The sequence below is a fragment of the Ornithodoros turicata genome, chromosome 1 (assembly GCF_037126465.1).
Source record: "Ornithodoros turicata isolate Travis chromosome 1, ASM3712646v1, whole genome shotgun sequence".
Classification (NCBI taxonomy): Eukaryota; Metazoa; Arthropoda; class Arachnida; order Ixodida; family Argasidae; genus Ornithodoros; species Ornithodoros turicata.
The window spans coordinates 135,445,795-135,468,251 of NC_088201.1; the positions used below are offsets into that span (position 1 = coordinate 135,445,795).

The following is a 22,457-nucleotide window of genomic DNA, read 5'->3' on the forward strand; positions in this document are numbered from 1 at the left end:
ACCTCTGCCTGCGATAGACGAAATTGAAGCAGTACGCCGCAAATTCGAGGGAAAGAAAGATGTGCGTGCGCTGGTGCATCACGCTGCGCACATATCATAAACTTGATAAACTGCTGAACACGAAGCGAGCTTGCAACAAGCAGAGACAGGTTGTAAGCGATATAGCCACTGGATTTTGTGTGCTTTGCATTACCAAATGCTTCCTCCAAGTACCTGTACTATACAATAAGGATCGAGCTCCCTCCCCTCCCCCCCCCCCCCCCATTACAGCCGCAAATTATTTTGTGACACTCGCACCCTTTGTTTCCTGCCCACATCTAGAGGCGTTATTATTGCAAGTGTAGCTGAGACGCAAGGTAGACAGGTCGCGAAACTCCCATAGGGCCCTGCGTCTTCAGATGACACCATGATAGAGATTTGTCAGCGCCATCCATCCGTTGCGCGGACTGCTACTTTTGTAAATAAATGACGTCAGATATGACGTCAGCAGCATGAATAATAAGTAGTGCTTAATTAGCCATGGCGTGTTTGCATTCGCGTACTTCGTTTGCGGTGTATTCTCTTCCCCTTTACGACCGTACCTGTGCTACCAACACCCAGGATCGCTCGAGTCACGGAAATGATAGTGTTGCAGATGTCAGATTTGTTTTTTCCCCGCCTTCGCTACCTGGTTACCTGGCTTCGCTCTGGCTTGTTGGACGTGTGGCAGCAGCGCTGCCTGCACGACACGCGACGATACTCTACGACACAACCACGCTACTCTACTATACTCTACTACTCTACGACACGCAACGAAACAACAACTTTATTTTTAGTATCAGGAATGGAAAGTTTCATTAGGCATTGAAAGCTGTCATGATGCGTTTCTATCCATAATGTTACATTGCAAACACCACGCAGAAAGCATCAAATAGGCAAAGCAAACGAAAACGAAGTTAAACTGCGGGAGAGTTTGCGACTCGTGATGCCGCGATAGGCTATGGCGGGCCCGCCATAATAGGCCATCCACCGACGCTGTTTGGTTAGGCCCGTATTCCCAAACCACCTGCAACTTCGCCTTCAGGGCGTCCGTAGCCCAGGGTCCCTTGAGGGCGAACATCCCCTCAGGGCACCATGCGTTCCTCGAACGTGAACGTGCACGCGCTAAGCAAAGGGCCGGCCGTCGTGACGCTCATAGGGGATTCGGCCCGATTCCTTGTAGAACCAGGAAGAAGCGCATGCGCAGGACGCGCTTCATTTCCGCTTCCGGCGGCTGTCGTCTGCTACTTTGGTATCTCCTGTTCCGCTTGCGTTTGGCTTCCGAAATTCGTGTCAATATTGTGTTCCGATGTTGTACAATTGTCGGGCAGTCTTGGGTAGTAACTAAGTTACTTTTAACTTGTAACTGTAACTAGTTACTTTTGGGGGTAACTAGTTACAGTAACTAGTTACATTTCCAGAAAAGTAGCTTTTAACTGTAACTAGTTACTATTTCTGTGAAAGTAACTGCAAAATGTAACTAGTTACTCGAATAAATGTCGTTCCTTTTTTTCTTTACTCTACCTTCCCCTACTTCGCCGTAACAGTGTCTTCCTTCCTTTTATCCGTAATCGGTATCTGCTCCGTGCCTTGGGCTCTTGACCAAGCAGGGAATTCCAGCTTTGCGAACAGAAATTAGCTGAAGTTAGTGACCCTCAACCGTCGGAGTGAGTCATATATGAGTAATAGTGTCACTGCCCGAGCACGGGATCCTGCCTCCTGTGGATATGGACAAGGGAATGATTATGCACAAAGAGAAACTTTCCGTTCAGCTCACTTGCGCTCCGACCAGTGCAATGGCTAATCCTGCTCCGGTTGCTGCTACCATAAGTTTCCGTGGCCGGTCTATGAAGCAACCTTCGAGCTTTTATCATGGAAGGACGATAATAATTTAACTGTAAAGTGCGAGCTATGGAATAAGACGTACTCGGCAAGCACGACGTCAACTTCAAACCTGAAAAAGCATCTTGAGGCGAGTTCCTTGTTCTTGCGTTCTTCCTTCTCTCTCTCTACACGTTACGAAACATGTGCGTGTCACCATGCTGTTCTTTTTCACCGCGATACGCCAGGTCACATGCACATGTCGTATTTTTCAGTGTGGGATAACCGCGTGCATGTTTTTAGCAATTGTATCACCCTCTCATGGTCATTTTTATAAAAAGTAACTGTAATGTAACTAAGTTACTTTCTCTCAGCAACTGTAACTGTAGCTAGTTACTCGGCCAAGAAAGTAACTATAACTGTAACTTAGTTACTATTTTTCGCACATAAACTGTAACTGTAACTCAGTTACTTTTTACAAGTAACTTACCCAAGACTGTAAATGTCGGGTACTGCGGATATAATTTGTACCCATCTCATCATCGTCTCCTTGTGTGTGTGTGTGTTGTACTAAGGGCCGTATTTCCAAACCACGGGCAAACTTCTCCCTCAGGGCGCCCGTAGCCCAGGGTCCCTCGAGGGCGAACATCCCCTCAGGGCAGCCTGCGTTTCCCAAACGTAAACGTGCACGCGCTAAGCAAAGGGCTGGCCGCCGTGACGCTCGTACGGGATTCGGCCCGATTCCTAATAGAACGAAGCAGAAACGCATGCGCACGACCGCGCTTCATTTCCGCTTCCGCCGGCTCTCGTCTGCTACGTTGGAGGGTGTTCCAACATCCAACTCCCAACGATTTCCTTCGGTTGCTGACTTAACGTTACATTTATCAGGTCGAGACTGGGAGGTACCCGGGTTCGAATCCCGGTGCCGGCTGTGCTGTCTGGGGTTTTTCCTGGATTTTCCTCAGACGCTTTCAGACATACGTCGGCACAGTTCGCTTAGAAGTTGGCCCAGGACGCACATTCCCCCAGGGCGTCAGTCATGACGTTGCACAGCTATGTGAGGCCGACAACGGCGAGCCCTTTCACCGCCGCTACCACCACCACCTACATTTATCACTATCCGAATTTTCTGTTGGAAATATGGCTGTTCTCTCCGCAAACCACTCCTGTAAAGATGGCGCTGTCTCTCAACCTCTATTAAATATGTCATCTTCAAGTCTGCTATGTCATCGCACATTGCATACTCGAAGTATACAGAACGGTTATCCCTGTTCCAGCTTCTTCTGTTTGTCGAAAAGTATTTTCACGCGTATTAGCCGCGGCTTATGCGCGATTTTATTTTTCGCGGACACTCTGCGGCTTATCCGCGGGTGTGGCCTATCTGATGGCTGTTTTTCCCTGGTATTTTCCCCATACCCCGGATTAGACGAAAGGGCTGACAGTGCCTCATGTTTTTCGGAGCAGGACCGCACTGCCAGTGCACGAACAATACCGAACAGGGGCGGGTCCACATTCGAGTGGACTGACCTTCCGAATACATTCTCCCACGCAAAAGGGGTGACAGTGATTAATGTCCTGGAACACCACTAACTCGTCAATCCACGAAAAACACGCAAAAAGGGCACAATCCGATCTTAGTAGAACACTAGAACTGACCTCCTTTGTTATACATTATGCCGACACCGGAATGTGGACCACAGGGTTTATGGCCTTCCCTACGGTCTCCTTTGTCGGCAGACCCACAGGAAGGGCTCAATACACCTGTGGTCAGCTAAGCGTCAGTTCTCATTTGACCAGAGCAGCAGCATTCGTGGACACGGGCACGGCAGTTAGAGGTGAGGCATGGCTCCAACGCGGAGGCACAGCTACGACAGCGGCTTCAAACTAAAAGTCGTCGACGTCGCGGACCAGTACGAGAACAGGGCAGCTGGCAGGGAGTACGGCGTCGACGAGTGTTGAGCGTCTATATTGATTTTGTTTGTGCATCACTGGTTTAGCGCACAAAGCAGTCGCGTACTATTACCCGCGGCTTATCTGCAAAAACATTTTCAAAATGTATCTAAGAACGAGTCCTGCGGCTTATCTGCGGTGCGGTAATACGCGTGAAAATACGGTATCCCTCCTCAACTAAGCTGGTTTAGAGTCTGTCTGCTCCGCTTAGTCCCGTTCTTGTCTTCCCCGTTCACCCGTGCAGTTCCTCACACTACGATAATGTGTTCCTGTATACAAAATCTCACCTGTTAGCTTACATTATCGTAGTATGATTACAACATACGTTCATGCGGCAGCTTGCGTGCAAGTGCTGTTTGAGCCTTCGTGATGTGCTGTTTAAGTGTCTTGCCCATCGCTGAAGCTTGCCTATCATGGAGTTTGTCCACCAGCTAGCAGCATCTGCGATATTCTTTCTAAGTGTTATTACGCGTATATAAGGACCACGGCCATTTTGAAAGTTCAGCTCACCAGATAAACCACTTTATAAGGCGTAGTGCTTGAACCAGTCGCTTGGCTGGCCCAGGCCACTATATTTCACCGTTCATGCGAAGGAGGTCGCGATCGAATCACGTGCTTACAGGGCGAACGATACAGTATATATGACATGCATCATGTCTTCGCCAACCAGACCTCGGCGAAATCACGCATGATCGCGATAACCCACAATAACCGCCATCACGATCACCATGGGATGAGTATGGCTGTGATTGCAATCGTCATTGAAGTGCCCTTGCGGTGATTCCGGCGCGTTGAAATAACATCAGGAAAACCTCCCCAGCATCACAACGTACTGAAAGTCAAGTGCAATAGGGGTGGCCGGTATGTGTCTTATCAATGTTCTTTACTTTCAGAATTCTGTTGAAGGCCTTCCACCTACCCGTCCACCCCTATTGCACTCGACTTTCAGTACATTGTGCTGCTTGGGCTGCGGTGATCGCGATCGCGCTCACGGCAGTAATCTGTATTTCGTGATTCTTGTATTGCGATCACGATGCCGCACCTCTTCAGGCACTCATGGGAATTACAATGTGATTGCGATCAGGCTGTTTTCCCTGAGCGCGATTATTGCGTGATCGCGCTCATCACCGCGATCATGTTGTTCTGCAAAAGCGCCAAGTATAGGGAAGCGCGCACTTTCTGGGCGCATTCGCAACGCCGTGTGTTCCCTCCCCTTCTGGCTAGTTTTATATTATGGTTGATTCTCTTGCTTCACGGCTGTCTAGCCTCAACATCCCCTGCCCATAAAATTCAAATATAAAAGGCGATATTTGCATAACGCTTGCCTTTGGATGCTTTCTCAACTGTTGCTATCATCCTCCGACGTGTCTAATTCTTCATATCTCGTCTTCGCCGATCACTGTGTTGTTGTGAACCCGTTGCCAGGAGACGAAATGTCTGTTGTCGCGATGCTAGAATTTTGCAATGTCGGCATGTGGTGATGGTGTGTGTCGTTTTCTGTTTGCCGCAGTTGGCTATAGACATACTGGCGACGAGAGGGCCAATGGCGTCGTCAGTTAGGAAATTTCTGTCATAATTGTGAGCTTACATTGTGCTTCTAAGACCAATTATTTATTCAGTACGCCGGAATGCATGAAGGAGCAAACATCCTAACATTGATATTGAGAAATGCGTATAGCTAAGTGAGCTTGTAATGGCTACGACGTGGAATTTCTCCTGCTTCCTGCCCATTTTGACCCCTGCACACTTTCAGCCACGAGGCTGTGTTTTTCCACTGTAGTCTGGAGGAGTGGGGACCGCGATTCGCAGCCTTTGTATTGCACCGGCCATCGAAAAAAGAAAAAGAAACTGCATTCGACGATACCGGAAGCGGCCGGTATGCCAAAGCAGACCTCCGCTAGACGACCCAGCTTACGATATTGACTGGTCACAGTCGTCCGCAAGAAACTCGTCACGCTCACTCGTCTGCCGAACTTCAGGCACCGGGAACACCGTATCAAGGACACCGTGGAATCAGAGTATTGTACTCTGGAAAGATCCACAGCGTGCTCTGACCGTGCTCGAAATTTCCCACTATTCTTCCCTTTCCTATATTTCGCGTGTTACAGTGAAGACACAGCATAAATGTTTGTGCCCATGGTGTGCGGCTCATCAACGCGATCAGACATGATTCTTCGCTGCTGCAGCAGCGGCGTAACACCTGTTGCATGCACAACCATTGCCTAAAAGTCCCAACACACGGGCTCGAACACTTTTTATTGCCATTGCGACCTTTGATTTGCCTATTTTTGGCCCGAAAGCACAATTACAAAAGGAAATTTACGCCCTGCCTGCCTTTGCTGTGTGCAAGGTGCCATGTGCCAACAGCGCAACTACATGGTGATCGCGCGAGTGCGATAATGCCAAGATATCACACGAACGGCCTTTGCCTGATATCGTGATCGCACTCATGCAGTCACCCTCATGGTGATCACAGCATGCGCGGTCAACTCGATCGTTCGTGCGACGTTGTGATTGCGACAAACATAGGCGCGAGGATGAGTGCGACCCAGTATCGCGCTCATGGTGCACATCGATCACGCGCAATATCAGCCGCAGCATGAGCGTGAGTCGGCTTCAGCCTCGCCTTATCAGATGATCGTGATCGTGAGTTCTTTCGGACCAAAATGCCGAGCTCTGTCGCAAACACATAATCACAAGCTACACAACATACTGAAAGTCGACTGCAGTAGGGGTGGACGGTATGTGTCTTATCAACGTCTTTCAGTTTCACGTGTCTGTTCAATGCCTTCCACCTACCCGTCCACCCCTATTGCACTCGACTTTCAGAACGTTGTGCTGCTTGGGATATTACATCAGCGGGTTGTATCTTGTTCAACGTTATCAAAGTCCTACTTTGACTAGCACGGTACATCGTAGGTGATGCACACACTACACAGTAGATCTTGGCGAGATTCCTTGACTCCCATAGGCGATAAGCCTTGGCAGATCTGGGCAAAGAAAACGCAGCGCAATCGCCTCATGTTTGTTATCGTGAAATAGGTGGAATCGACACAAGCGTCAGGTAGTTAAAAGTAATCATGTGAAGATGCAGCGCCAGCTGCATCACCAGCTTACTGCTGTGAGGGTACTACATCGTGTAAGGAATTTTCAGTATATAAGTTTAGGGTTGTCAGTAACGCTTCCACAACTTTACATAGAGGTGTTTGACCTAACAAATCATTTTTTTTCTTTTGTTTTCCAGAAATCTACTTCCCCGAAAATGATGGGGTCAGCGGCTTTCATTTTCGGCGAATTTTGCCATGTCTTACGTCTACTTTGATAAATTCCCTAGAGCCAAAGGCAAACTTTTCTGAAATTCGTTATTTCTCTTTGTTTAATTTTCTGCCCACAACAACAACAACAGATAACAACTTCAGCAACAAATGCACTAATGCTGATGAATGGCAGATTCGCCACTTGGGTTGTTGCCCACTTCCCCAGTGCCGACGGAACTGCATGAGATGTAAAATGGGGGGGAGACGGCAGCAAGTGCGCACGTCAGGATTAAAGAACATAAAGGAGACCGGTGTCTTGAAGAAAATTCAGGAAATTCTGCAGGGCACAACGCATACATTGAACTCAAAATTGCGTAACTTAAATTTTTTCGCTATGGAAGATTGACCGAAGTAGACTGTAGTCTTACGTCGTAGCAAAAGTTCACCAGAAATAAATACTGCTGAGCGCAAATTTTTGGACGATTACATCATCTAATATATTTTTTTTGCACTTTAGGTGAACCACTCTGTATAGAGCCAAGAGGAACGTGGCTGGCGTGGCTCTATTGTGATTGTTGTCATATTTTTGCTTCCCGCTCAGCGGTTGCCTCTGTTTCCTAAGCGCGTTAAATGTGATTGCGCAGGTGCCGAGAGATACTATAGTGGGCGTTTGGAAGAACTCGGCCCACGACAAGTGGCAGGGGCATGCAACGCGCGTGGCTCGTAAAGGATATCAGATCGTTGTCTCAGGCTGCTGGTATCTTAACTACATCAGCTACGGAGATGACTGGAAGAAGTACTATGAGTGCGATCCCACAAGTTTCTCGAGTAAGTACTGGCCTACATATGCAGATAAGGGCGTCTACTTTCTTCTCTACTTCATTTGCAGGAGGTGAAAACATGAAAGATTTGGTTATTGGAGGGGAAGCTGCGATGTGGGGTGAATACATCGATGACACCAATCTGGTCGCTACGCTTTGGTAAGCATTTGAAAGTTATTTGAAAGTGGATTATATGACCAGCACAATGGTTTCATTAATGTGATGGACGTTCACAATGTGATGAACTTGCATTCCCACTTGTACTTGAACTTGTATTGCCCATGTTCAAAAGTTCCAAGAATGATTTAATATTTTGACGTTGGTGATTGTTAAGCGTTTCCGTAAGCTATGCGAGAGCACCTCGGCATTCGAAGAATCGCCCGTGTTATAACACTAGTGCGCGCTATCTCCACTGGGCATTGGGAGGTAGCACGTGGCGGAAAAACCCATATCACGTTTCAGTGGCGCGTTACGGCGTGATGAAAATTGACGTGCAATTGGAGCGGCGAGTGAATATCAAATCCCGTGAGCAACTGGACAAAACAGTTATAGCGAGTATCTGAATGGCACATGTGATTCGTGTCTGCTGTGGTAAGCAGTCCGTGGACAATGATGTGAGATCAGGCTGACCCTCGAGCTCACGAAACGAGGACAACGTGGTTTGCGTCAGAGTTGCACACAGTTTGCTTTTTCTTTTCGTTTTTTATTTACCTTTCTCATTGTTTTTTACATTTCCATGCTCGGACGTATGCGCAATGCAGTATGCAAGATTTTGGCGTTCATATCTGGCATCTGGACGATTTTGGTGCACGACTACGCAAGACCATACACAGCTCTCATTGCCACATGATTCGTCGCTAGACACAACGTCACTGTGCTTCCACATTGTTCGTATTTGCCTTATCGGAACGCAATTGTGTGAACCGGGCCTTACGAATTGCACGATCAGTCCTGCAAGGAGGGTACGTGATGTCGCCGACGTATCCTCCTCGTATCCTCATTTTACAACACGCTCTTTCAAGCACTGGATGATTCTTGAGAGGTGTGCGGGACAGAGGCCTAGCCCGTGCACTGCAGTTTACCTGCGTTCGTCGTCCTTTCGCGGTGAGCACTTTATTAATGCGACAGCATTAGAGTCCACGGTACGCAAGAATCGCGGCGTGGTCACTCTGTAGCCCCGGCGCGGCGCGCATGCGCGGTGAGTGGAGAGGGAAAAGAAAAGGAGAGAGGGCACGTGAAAAGCGGGGCGCTTGCAACTGGCAGTGCAGCTGTGGTGGTCGACAGGTTCAGACGTGTCCCAAGCAGCAAAATGTACTGAAAGTCGAGTGCAATAGGGGTGGACGGGTAGGTGGAAGGCCTTGAAGAGACTCGTGAAACTAAAGAACATTGATAAGACACATACCGTCCACCCCTATTGCACTCGACTTTCAGTACATTGTGCTGCTTGGGGTCTGCGTGGGCGCGCCGTGGGTTATGAAAGCTGTGCGGAGGCTGACTGTGAGACGGCGCCACCAAACTCAATCGGAGGAAACCCGAAAGGCTCGGCTGGCTGAGGATGCTGTCTTGCATTAGTGTTGTGAAGGGTCGTGTGAGGGGTTGTGTATCGCCTGTGAAGAGCCGTTCGGGAGTTGTGTAGCGTGATGAAGGGGAGTTCCCAAAGGGTTTTCAAATTTTAATGCTAACGCTTTTCCGTCGGATCAACCAATGAATCGACCATGTTTTTTTGTTACAGAACACGTCGAAAACAAAATAGTGGGCGCACCTCAGTGTCCCTTGAATATTTTTCGTTCTTTATTGTGGTAGATTACAGGGATATTACCCTATAAAAATCTACCCACGCCGGCATGTTCTGCTCACCAGTTGCTCAAATTGTCTTGGTTACATACAAAGTGTTGACGGACATTAATCCTGGTAAATTTCAAAATGATTCACACCGCAGTGCAATGTCATTAAGCGGAACGTGCAATTCCCGTAATCAAAGCAATGAAAACGGTGTTGCGAAGGACAGTTAAGACGCTGCTCCACAGGATTGAATATCTCTCAGCGCTTTGCATGCACAGTGTTCCACGTGCATTGAGAATTGCCGAGCATGGCATGCCGACGCGGGTGGACTTTTATAGGGTAACACCTTTTGGAACCATAAGGCGATACGAAGACTCTAGTTGCTGCCTCAATGGATCAGTTAAGACGCCGTCGCACTGGACGGACACGACACTGACACGGCGCCGACGCCGACGGAAGAGAGAGATTATCAGTATACTCAGTGCTGCCAAACGCAGCTGTCACTCTTCGCCGACCGACAGCGACAGACGCAAGTCGACACAATGTCGCTTCGGTATGGCAGATTTGGATGACACAATCGTCAGGCAGACACTCTCAGACGACATATGGTAGGCGGTTTGATCGTTGCTCAAAATATATCGCCGACACCCGGCACGTACTGCACGAAAACCTTTTTTTTTCTTTCTTATTCTAGGAAAGTTGATTCAATGTGCGATGGACGATTCCGTAACGACATTAAACGGTAGAAACATCTGCATTTATTTAACAACAAGCAAACATTTTACAAGCTTTCGTGCATGAAACTTGCATATAGCTCACATATGGGACTTGCCGATCACCCGATCATTGAGTAATCCAGTCACCACACTTGTTTCGGTAGCATAATTTATATGAAAAAACACACTCTACCAGTTAGCGGGAACATGAAAGAGAGATAGACACATGAGACACAGCGACAGGAAATGAGATACACCTGTGTCTGTGCTCCGAGGCTCGTGACAGTGGCTATCGTAACTGGGGCAGGTTTATTTCGTTAAAATATACTGTTTGCTGATGAGGGTCCGTAAACAACGATATTGGCCGTACTTTTGCAAAATGGCTTATTGCAGGAAGGAACAACGCAGCTCGTCGCTGTCATTCAGTGTGCCAGGCTTGTTTGTCAGGAGTGCCCGCCGGCAGCGGCAGTCGGCGAGAGCCGACATACGTATGTCTGTGTCGGCCGTACTTTTGTGACATTTTTGTCTTTCAAACAGGAAGTGACGTTTTATCCATGCACTCTTGCCTGAAGCACCTGAATGTCACCATAACGAAGGTTGTTTCCCAGTGGCCGCATCACTTTACAACCGCCGATGTCGTCACGCAAACGGAAAAGTATGCAGTTCCTTTCTCCGCAATGAAAAGTCTCTCCAAAGACGGGCAGTGAGGTGAAGAGTTGAGGGCGACGGAGGAGGTGGCACAGTGCGACCTTCGGGGCGCAGTAGGTTTGTAACTCGGGATCGCAGAAACATAACATGTTGATGACATACATGACATGTTTAGTAGACAGACATCAATATCTACAACGTTATTTGTTCAACCGTTTAAAAGTAGTTTCGTAACCTCTTTAATCATGACCCCTTGCTCCAAGAAGTACACAATAACACCCCGCATGTCGTAGAAGACAGTTCCCATGGACTTTCCAGCAGACGGCTGCATCTTGCCTTTCTCTGCCGTTGGGAAAGCCTTATGTCGCCATTCATGCTGCTTTTTTTTGTTTGGGAAGTGAAATCATTAATCCGGGTTTCATCCCATGTGACGATTGATTCCGAAAATCCGTCCCCCTCAGATTGAGGCCAGTTCAGCAGCAGCTCAGAGACTGTCATGCGCGCTTCCTTCTGGCCGCAGGTGAGGTGTCGGGGAACCTATCTTGTATAAGCCTTGCGGGACAGCAAGCGCTCGTGAACGATTGTCTCCACACAGCCGACACTAATATTACTCTGGGTGGTAGTGTCGCGAACTGCTACCCGCCGGGAGGGTCGATGATATCTTTCCCAACGCCTGCGATGTTGACTGTCGCGACTGCAGTCGGACGAACGTGTTAATGTGGTTCATTCGTCACCATATCCCGTCCTTCGCCAAACTGTCTGCGCCATTCGTGCAGTCTTCTCTTTAACAACAACATCTCAGCTGGTTTGACGCTCTCCTTCACAAGAACCTTGATTATGCATCGATGTTTCACAGCTACGGACACACTGCTCACCGCCATGATAACTTCCGCTGCTGCACGTGCTGCACGAGAAGAACTGGAGATCGCCCTTCGAAACTTTTATGCAGTTGCATTTACTCACTGATTTTTCTCGAGCCACAGTCTCGGTCAAGCTTGAAGGACGCTTGGATACGAGCAATGTACTTGCCTTCCTCAGCAGTTCTCCGGGCTTCTTCTGGGCTTCTCTGGGCAGTTCTCTGGGCTGAAACTGTGAAGTATTGGCCGCTCTTGGTGGCTCAGTCGGTAGCATGTGCGCTGCTGATCGCAGGTTCAAACCCGGCCGAGGACGATGGCAATTTGGTGGAACAGTGCAAGTTGCTCTGACACGCCGTCTTCTGCGACGGACGCTAAATGTAGTGTACCGTGTGTCGAGATTTCGGCGCACGTTAAAGAACCCTCATTGGGGCAAAATTAATGCACAGACCCGACCACTGTGGCGTCGTTCAGTTGTCTCACGACGTAAAGCCCCGTATTATTATTACGTAAAGTATTGCACACATTAATGTAGACGACAAGGAAGTAGGGGGGATGGGCGAAAGAAGAGGAGGAGGAATAAATGTTTCTGAGCGGAACGTTCTGTTCTGGGACGGAGGATAGTACAGTGTGCCCTGTCATTCTCTGATGAGAACACTACAATTATGAATATATATAATGACTTTTCTGAAATAATTTGTGAACACTTGCACTCTTTATGTGCGTCAGGTTTCGAATAAATTTAATGGACAACGGAAGCGAAATTGGTCAATTCCATGAAAGGACCCGAACAAGGTGTAAATCTTACATAGAATTATGGTGCCACTAGTATTTTGTGAGTACGGGGTATGGATGAGCATATTTTTTACGATTACGAGCCCGCTGGGCCGACACGATCGCCAATGGAGCGCGCCCGCTGCCGCAAAGCATTGCGGGAGAATCTGAGGAGTGCGTGACGTCAAATATCTCTCGAGCCCCATGTGCACCTGCCAGGTGAAAGGAATAAACACAGCCAATTCCGCACAACGCCTGAAAATGTTCAATTCGGAGATCTCGTGGAAGTCAGTAGGCGATATATCCGATCAGAGATGGGTTCGTACCTACGTTTCTTCTTCTCCTTCTTTTTCCCCGCAGCGGGAATCAGACGTACGCCGAAACGCCAAGTGGAGGTAAAGATCTGTGCCTTCCGTTTTCGTGAAAGTACAGAATTGCTGTGCAGGCTGCTCCTTCTTTCAGCCTGATATACGTCGTTGAGAAGCCAAGGCTAATGTGAACTTCCGGATTTGTTTTGAACCATTCGTCAACAACATGCCTGCACACTACTTGTCTTGCTTCACCTGTAACCAAGAGGGTTTAGAAGGATTCGCGGCGAAAATAAGCTTCCTGTCTTTCGGAAACATGAGATATGACAGTGATCAAAAAGTAAGACATCGGTGGAATTTGAGCTACGCAGCTCTCGATTGCCAGTCGAGAGCCAATGGCCAATACGGCCATGGGAACTAATACAGACTGTTCTGACGTGTTTGTTCTGAAACATATCCTCGTCTAACGCAAGGAAAGACAGTGAGAAATGCAGGCAGCAAGACTCTCACCCCTAGAGGGAATGAAGTTACCTTCCTTCGGAAGGATTTAGGGGCCTGCCTCGGTGTTGTTGTTTTTGTAACAAACGTCAGTCGATGTTTGACGCTGTGTTTGTGCTGTTTATCCGTGTGTTGCTCGTACAAGGAACACTTTGTCCTCGCGTTGCCAAAAGGAAGTCGGCAACATGCTTGCAACATGCAACAACCCTTCACAAGCATGTAATTTTTCTTGTCGCAAAAATCAACCTCCGATCGCAAAACAACCGCGAAATGAAAGTCAGGAACTCCAACAGGGAGACCACGTGCGTCACTTCCGTGGTCTGCTACCGCTGCACGGCGACACTCGCCAGGGGCTCAGATTGCTCCGCGGCCGAATTTTATATCGCGATGGCGGCATTTCAACTAATATACGTAAATCTAAGCCGATTTTCGATTAGTCGAAATCTGTCGAATTTCGCATTGATTTAGTCCACACCGCAATATGAGGTAAACAGCTTTGCAGCTTATTTTCGCTTCCGTCGTCCTTTAAGGTGGCGATACGATGAGCAACATAGCTGGCGGCAATCAGGAGCTAAAACTTGCAATGTTGAACGCTCGCCATTGGGTATTGTAGCGTCAGTGGCGCCCTGTGCTCGTCATGTACCAACCTCGGACATGTGTAATTTTCAATAGTCCTGTTCACCTGTTTTTCACTGATTCACGCAATTAAAACTGTTTTCCACTGTGTCCAGGGTTCTTGCGTCCCGTGTTCCCACCTAGAACAAATACCAGGTGCATGGAAGAGCCGATTAAGGCGTCCCGCTCGTTGGTGGTAGCCAATGTCGTGCTGGGATGTGGGTTCGAATCCTGTGCTGTCTCAGGTTTTCCTTGCGTATTCCGAAGACTTTTCAGACGAATGTCGGCATAGTTCCCATTGAAATCGGCCCAGGACGCATATTAACCCTCCTGTCCCCCACTCCTTGCTCATGTCTCCTCTCCATTTGTCCACACCTGTACTCCGCTCATAGCCAGATTTGGTTCGCGGCGCTAACACGGTATAATAAAATAAATGCAATCTTTCGCGCTAGAGAAGCTCTTACAGGGTGAATTAAAACAGGCAAGAGCTCCCTTGATACTAGAAATTTTAGAGAGCAAGAGCTGTATGAGGGAAGTTTTGTCAAGGTCGCGGCGTGGTTTCTGACATTTTATTAGGCGCGCCATTGGGTCGCGCAGCAGCAAATCGGTAGTCGCGCGTGGTGCCAGCGCAATCACTATACGAAAAGCAATATATGCTATAGGGTAAGCTCCTGTAAGTTGGAGGAACGACTGTCACTATACTTTAGTTAGGTCACTGCCGCCAGCAGAGCTGTAGGATGGATGGATGGATAACGACCTTCCCTTTGTATCGGGCGGTGGTATAGGCCACCTAGCCTGCTAGAAAGTACAAGAGTGCTACCATTTCGTTAATTAATTATCAATTAGTACACGGTGATTGAGCGCGCCTCCTGGTATGTTGGAGGAACGACTGTCACGAGACTTTAGTTGGGTCACTACCGCCAGCGACGCAGTACACAGTGCTTGAGCGCGCCCTCTGTCCGAGGCGTTCCTGCCTATGGGGCAGCCACGGAGAGTACGTCCGCCGTCCGCAGATAGGGAGCTCAGGCCTCGGCACGACGCTGGAGTTCGTGAACGGCGTAGTATATCCGGGGGGAAGCGGCCCAAAGGGGTATTCACGTCACGAGGACAACATGACCCAACAATGAGGGAACACAAAGCGGCTGGGATGAGATGAAGCGGAGAAGATTGGAAAGTTGTGGAAAATGAACACAGGGGTGACACAAACCCGCCATTGTTGTAACTACCCTCAAGCGGGTGCTTTTGGCAAAACTGCCATCTTGTCCTGGTCGCACGTCATAGAAAACGTCATGTTGATGTCATGTGACTTTGTTTACATGCCGTTCTGCCGCCTACCGACATCTTTCCGTCATAAAGCCAAGAGGTGAACGTATTTTGCGAGCCTAAACTATGCGGTGTTTGTTCCGCAACATGGTAGCCCATTTCCCCTTACATTACATCGGCTCAGTGAATCGTAACGCGCGGTTGACATCACATCTTTGAAAGGCGTCAACAGTACAATGCCTTGTGTGCAAAACTGCGCGTCCTACCGCGAGATTATCGGATAAAAATAATTACGTGGTACGAAAGACATCCAAAACGTCGTGCAGAGACAACAACCACATTGTTTACAAACGGTTTGGCCGCCGATCACGGGCGCCGCCATCTTTAAGGGCGCGTGTGCCTTGACGTCTGCGGTGACGTTCGACCAGGAACTGTCCAGGATGCATTGCGTTCGCCCAGCACGCTTTCGTCTACGGAGAAATACATTGGATGCCACCCCTGTGAACGTGAAGCCGAGGTCAAAAGACGAAGGCGGGAGAAAGTCTGACGGAATACGAAATAGACTTCTGTAGGTCATTGATGTAAATTAAGAAAAGAACTGGGCCCACGACAGATACTTGTGGGACGCCAGATTTGACTGGAACGGGAGGGGAGATTGTAGAATCAATAACGAGTGACCGAGCCCGGCCATATAGAAAAGCGCGCGTCCATTTAAGGATCGAGGACTGGAAGTTCAGATGAGCTAATTCGTGCATAAGGTGAACGTGAGGGACCTTGTCAACGCCTGGTGAAAATCAATGAACACTGCATCTGTTTGGTCGAGGGAGTGGGTTGTGTCATGATGGTCTGTCAGAAGCTCAAACAGTTGAATCTTGCAGGACCGATTTTTCCTAAAACCGTGCTGGTTGATAAAAATGATATTGTTATCTTCCAGGTATGTCATAACATGAGAAGTGGCAATATGCTCTAGTATTTTGCATCGAGTAGAAGTTAGCCCCCCGCCCTTATGAATAGGGATAGCATTCGCATGGAGCCAATCTTCAGTGAGGACTCCCAAGTCTAACGAGTCCTGAAAAAGGGAACTTAGGAGGACACTTGAATACTTGTTGGCTAGTTTCAGTATCTTATTGTCAATGCCGTCAGCACCAGGGGAGCAGGAGTGTGGGAGCCTATCTATGTGCGCAAGAACCCCGTTGGGGTCAATGTAAATTGGAGTCATACTATAGCGCTCACTTGGTGTGTATCTCGTGTTGCAGGGAGAGGGAAGTACCGATCTGTAAACACGCTGGAAAAATGAGTGTTAAACAGAGTTGCTATTTCATGAGTTTTGTATGGGACACCTTGAAGGTCTAGGATGACAGGTGGGCGCTTGAAATTTTTTTTTAATTTATAGTAGCCCAGTTTGCCCTAGTTTGCAGGATATTACACTCTAAACCAGGTAACGCACATGTAACGGTTAAGTACCGCTTGGCCAAGAGGTATATTTTTTTTAAAAATGTACCTCTTAAATTTAAGAGGTACACGCGCCCTCACATTCGGTACATATAACGAATATCGCGCAGCGATTTAGGCCTACCCGTCAGGGTGGTTTCCCTCTTCTACGGTATATTAACAGCCCCAGGAAGCTACGCTGTACAATAAATATCACAAACAAATACCTTTATTCGAAAATTACATTAATTTCAGGGGTGACGCTCGTGCATCGCGAGCGTGCATTGTCATGATGCACAAACGCCGAACACACGGGGCACAACGTACATGGATGAACGCTGACCACTGCATCTCTCCTTCACCATTGCAGCTGCTCAGTGGTCACGCTTCTTTATCCCTTCCACACCTTTGGATTGCTGTTCTTTCCCAACTTCCGTTTCTTCCGCAGAACGTAACACCAACCACAGGATGATGATTGACTCACCCATTTACGACATCGCCTGGACGGAAACCTAGGAGAAAATACAATGTAAAAAAATCCAACAACCGAAATATAGCTTGCTTGAAAAACATGCCTCCTTGCTTGTGTAATCCAGGTATAAAGTGCAATATAGGCTTCTCTAATTCACGCATCAACGTTCGTGCATGAAGCGCAAAGTTCGTTGTCTCCGTCCCTCGGTCGTTGTGTCCAGCCTGCCGGTGATCAGGACCACTGGGAATCAGAGCGAAGATGAACGAAAATGCGTCGTGCGGACGAATAATTACTTCATAGATATAATACGCACCTTAAATGACTCGAATCTTGAAAGCGTCGAAAGAGTTTCTTCAAAGACCGAGCAGACTCGTGCTTGCTCCCCGACGTTTCAAAACAAACTGATTTGCCAGCGGTTGCAAGAAACGTGCTTCCCAAAGGTGCTATCCCTCACGGTCACGGGTTCTAGTTATTGCACTTCTTTGATGGAATGAAACTTCTGATCCATTACGGCACTGCTGCATAAGGGAATACAATCTGTTTCTTACATCAAGAAGGGTGTTCTTGACCGTTTTCGTCCGCTGAGTAGAGGGCACGGGTTGCTCCAAAGTTTTCGACGAACTGTTCTAAACATTTTTCAGTTCCAGATATATTTGCTTTTTTGTAATGATATATATTTTCATACACTTTGAGTTCCTTTGTGCTCGACTGATTAGTCTGGGCATAGACGGGGTGGTGATTGCTTGAGCATTTAATGTGTGTGCAGGAGACAACAGAAATGTGGCCACAGCGTTGCCCCTTATTGGATGTGTAATGACCTGAGATAAATTAGGGTATGCACAGAGATCAATGAAGTCAGAGCTCATCCTTTGATCCCTACAACCAGGTTGAACAGACAAATCTCGTCACCTTATTGACGAAAAATTAAAATCGCCTCCAATAATACCACTATCGGGAGACATGGGCAAAACATATTTCATACACTGGTTGAACCTACTAACAAACTCATCGGTAAAGTTGGGGTATGCATAACAGGCACACACTGTGATGTTGGGAAATGCATGCATTTGTGCACACAAGAATTCAAGAATAGTATCAAACTCAACAACACTTACGTTAAAATATTTCTTTACACGGATCCTAACACCACCACCTCTTGTTAGGCACCCGTATTGCGAAAGATATGAAACCTGTCTAAGAAACGCAGCTCTTTGTTGGTTATATCAGGAGAAAGACACGTTTCTGTGCCGAGAATGATATGCGGGTCACAGTCATTTAGTATCCCCTCTATTTTATCTTCTTTGCACAAACCCAAGCAGCACAATGTACTGAAAGTCGAGTGCAATAGGGGTGGGCGGTATGTGACTTATCAATGGTCTTTAGTTTCATCAGTCTGTTCAAGGCCTTCCACCTACCCGTCCACCCCTATTGCACTCGACTTTCAGTACATTTTGCTGCTTGGGAAAGGCTTCGGAAATTCGCTAGCAAAACAGAAACCGCGTAGGTTGCGTTGGTTGGGTGAGCGGCCACATGTCACGCCTGTGAAGTTTGGCATGATTGCGTGTTTTCGGCGTGCTTGTTGGGACGTTTTATCAGTTCCCATGCAGCACAATGTACTGAGAGTCGAGTGCAATAGGGGTGGACGGTATGTGTCTTATCAATGTTCTTTAGTTTCACGAGTCTGTTCAAGGCCTTACACCTACCCGTCCACCCCTATTGTACTCGACTTTCAATACATTTTGCTGCTTGGGTTCCACCTGCTCCCATATTGGACCCATATTGGCTGGTTGTTGGCGATACAGGCCCAATATGGGACCGGTTTTGTCAGGATTTCCCTCATATTGGCTCAAACTTGGCAATATGGGCCCCATATTGCAAGGTGTCAGTCAATATGGGGAAAATCCTGGAACTATGGGCACCATACTGACTGGAAATGCAGAAAATTGTACACAACGATGTTTTAAAAATGCCTCAAGCAGCATAGCAAGAGTGGACGTTGAAGCGTGTGAAATGCCCAATTCAATACGTCGTTACATCCAACACGTACCCGCAGATGATACACATTGTTCGAAACATTCAACATACATGGCAATCCTACTATAACATTCCCTGCAACTCAACAACTCAAGTTTCTACTTGCTGCAAACAGCCGGCATCTTTCTTCGCGATACCAATGCCGATCGGTCGAACCGACTGAGAGCGTGGTCGTTTGAGCGAAATCACGCGTCCTACAACTAGTGCGCATGCGCGACACTCGTATCGGACGTTTCATACGGGCTAAAATGTCGCTGGTTCCTCTAGTGACAACGGAATTGCAGAAGGTTATCTAAAAAACACAATGTTTGATAGGAAGGGATGTTTCTTCTGTAACGCTACCTGCTTTGAAGTCACTGCAGGCAGTGTGAGTTGCTAAGGCGTATATTCGTCAGCGTCACGAAGGTGTTTCGCTACTTTGTGCTCTAGGAGCTGGTTGAAAATTTTGGTTCCTACGGTATTGCGATCCCAATGAAGGCTTCTGAGGGATGTTTAGCATGAGCAGTTCCGTGGGACTGCCTGGGGTCCTTCAGCAAGACGGGCACAGCACCTGTTCTTAATTTTTAGGACGATGCAGTGTTGCTTTTGTAACGCTATTCAACGTGGATCAATGAGAAGATCTGCAGGAATGAAAAAGCAAAAAGAAGAGGTCAGTGGTGGATATTATAGTGGTGGTGTGATAATTTGTGATTACAGCATGACGGCCTTGGCTGCCACTAGGGGTCGGGTGTGCAGTTGGTGTATTTAAGATGTGTCCCTGCCATTAAAGTTGTTTGTCAGTCAGTGCTTCGTCTGTGTTGTCGCTTTGTGTCCCCTGCACTGGGGTTTTATCGCTTTTAAATATTATTACTCCCCGGACTCCATGTTGGCGTTATCACGTAAATATTGGTGCAAAATGTGCATGCAGATATGGGCAGCCCATATTGGTCCAGTATGGAGCCTGGTTGTACTCCTCATATTGGGCACTATTGGTAATCTTGGCAGCTCATGGGTTCAATATTGAACGAGTATTGGCGTGCTGCTTGGGATTATGACGCATTTGCCTCAGGGACACCTTGGGAAGCACGCGACACATCGCTATCAGGCTGGATCTTTGTTGTTTCTTTTTTTCTAAATGAGACAGCTTTTGAGCGTAACCTCATAAGACACCTTTGAGTGACCTGACATTTTGAACGCAATGAGACACTTGGGGATTAAATAACTAGTGGACGTAATGATATTTTGACCGAAATGAGATGCTACCTCGTTGGACTCCTCGCTTAATGTGAAAAGGCTTGAGTGTGGAGTTCCTGCAAAATCCGAGCTTACTCGGCGGAGCAAGAAGAAGCACTCTGAACGCTGTGCGAGTTGATCTGGAACGACCAGTGAACCAAGGTTTCTCCGCCGCAGATCAGAAAAGTCTGCTCCAAATTGACAAGTTCAATTCGCCATAACGGGAGATAATAATACGGGAGATAATGGGAGAGTGCTTCAGTTTACTCCTCCGTGCTTCTACTGATAATGGCAGCAAGGTTGAAACGTCACAGTTTTCGGAACAAATAGTGCAAAGGTCAAGTTTTTCTTTATTCGCCGCTTTTGCTGCACTTTCCCAGCTACGACCACTTTATTACGGAATCTATATTCTGATATACAGGGCGTGTGCTCTAAAAGGTCAGCCATGCACATTTTTGCACGTGATGCAATACCTCCTTGACGGATAGACTTCCGCTGCCACACTGCGAATAATTTAGAAGCACCACGCCGTTCCTTACGTACGCAAAGGCAATAGCATTTCCAACAGCTTTAACAAATAGCAATAGCTTTACTCAAACTCATGATAATCGAAAGGGGTATTGAGGAGGTATTCGATTGGAAAAAATAGCCGAACGTCGTGCTTTACGGTGCACCCGGAGCAGAGTGCGCGACGAATTTTTCAGCGCAATCGTTGTCAGTCTAACGAAACGAGGTTGGAAACCCGGCCACACCAGGATAGTACAAAGAGATAACACAGGCATGACTTATCGCATATGGCTTCCGCTAGTATCATGCCTTCCTTTTCTCAGTTCCAGGAACTGACACTTTTTGTACAATCACCCTGTGGGCTGGGTTCCAACCTCCTTTCGTATGACTGACAGCGATTGCGCTCGAAAAGTCGTCGCGCGCTATGCTCGCGGTGCTCCGAGAAGCATGATGACCGGCTATTTTTTTCGATGGGATAGGTCCTAATGTTCCTGTCAATTATCATGCATTTTAGTAAGTTTGATTAATTAGTTTTTTCTGTGTGTTTGATTGTTTTTCCTTCTTTTTTTCGGGAATAGCAAGTCTCGTGTATGGCTAACCTGTACCAACCATTAAGCATATCCCCCCTACCGAACACAGAGCACATGCTTCCTGCAAAGAAATCGTCTAGCCACATTGAGGAATTGATCTTTTCCTCCTGCAGGCCAAGGGCGTGTGCAGTTGCAGAGCGACTGTGGAGTAGTGCCACCTACAATAACGCAAATGATGCCTCACACAGGCTCCATCAGCAGCGATGCCGTATGCTTAGGTAAGGCAATAGTACAGTACCTAGTCCGTTTCATTAGGTACCTCTCTTGATATGTTTCCAGGCGCGGCATTCAAGCTCAACCAATAGGCAACAGCGTTTGCCCTGAGTACGTTACAAGCCAAGAGAGGCAGGACACTTGTCGCTATTTTTGAACACGGCATTGATGAATATCGAGTATCACACTCGTGCACCGTGTCCACCAACACGCCTTCGACTTCATTCCCGGCCTGCTGGTCCACGAAAAATCGTATGACTCAGAATTAAATCCTGTAAGCACTGTTTGAGAAGGTCGATAACCATGCAGTTGACGCACTTCATGAATAAATTTAAAAACTCGGTACGAAAATAAATGTTGACTTTCCTGTCATGAAAAGGACGGTTGCATCCATCACGGTCGATTTCGAAACTATGGTGTTGTAGCGGGCCGTGGACAATGACGAAGATGGCCACGCGCCTGAAGCACCTGCCTCAGTTCCACCGGTGCGGCCATGGAGATAGGCCACCGTCATCGCCTCTCCGTGGCATACCATCATCGCCGGTCGGGGCTCATGTAGAGGAATGCCATCGTCCTCTACATTTGGTGACCCGAACAACGACACCATGTTCGGCTACAATTCGGCTCGTTACTATCCCAAATTCCTGACGACGCCTTCGACGAGCACTACCAC

At 47.7% G+C, this 22,457-nt stretch overlaps 1 protein-coding gene across 1 annotated transcript in view; it reads left to right on the forward strand.

The window, feature by feature from the left end:
• The window catches only part of LOC135378630 (beta-hexosaminidase subunit beta-like), a 66,588-nt gene extending 44,461 nt beyond the window's left edge, over window positions 1-22,127 (forward strand). Inside the window, exons 9-12 of the mRNA XM_064611712.1 lie at window positions 7,691-7,874; window positions 7,936-8,026; window positions 21,685-21,789; window positions 21,851-22,127. Of these exons, the coding sequence (XP_064467782.1) occupies window positions 7,691-7,874; window positions 7,936-8,026; window positions 21,685-21,789; window positions 21,851-21,941 (471 nt within the window). The 3' untranslated portion in view covers window positions 21,942-22,127. The remainder of the gene's footprint in view (window positions 1-7,690; window positions 7,875-7,935; window positions 8,027-21,684; window positions 21,790-21,850) is intronic.
• The last annotated feature ends 330 nt before the right edge of the window (window positions 22,128-22,457 follow it).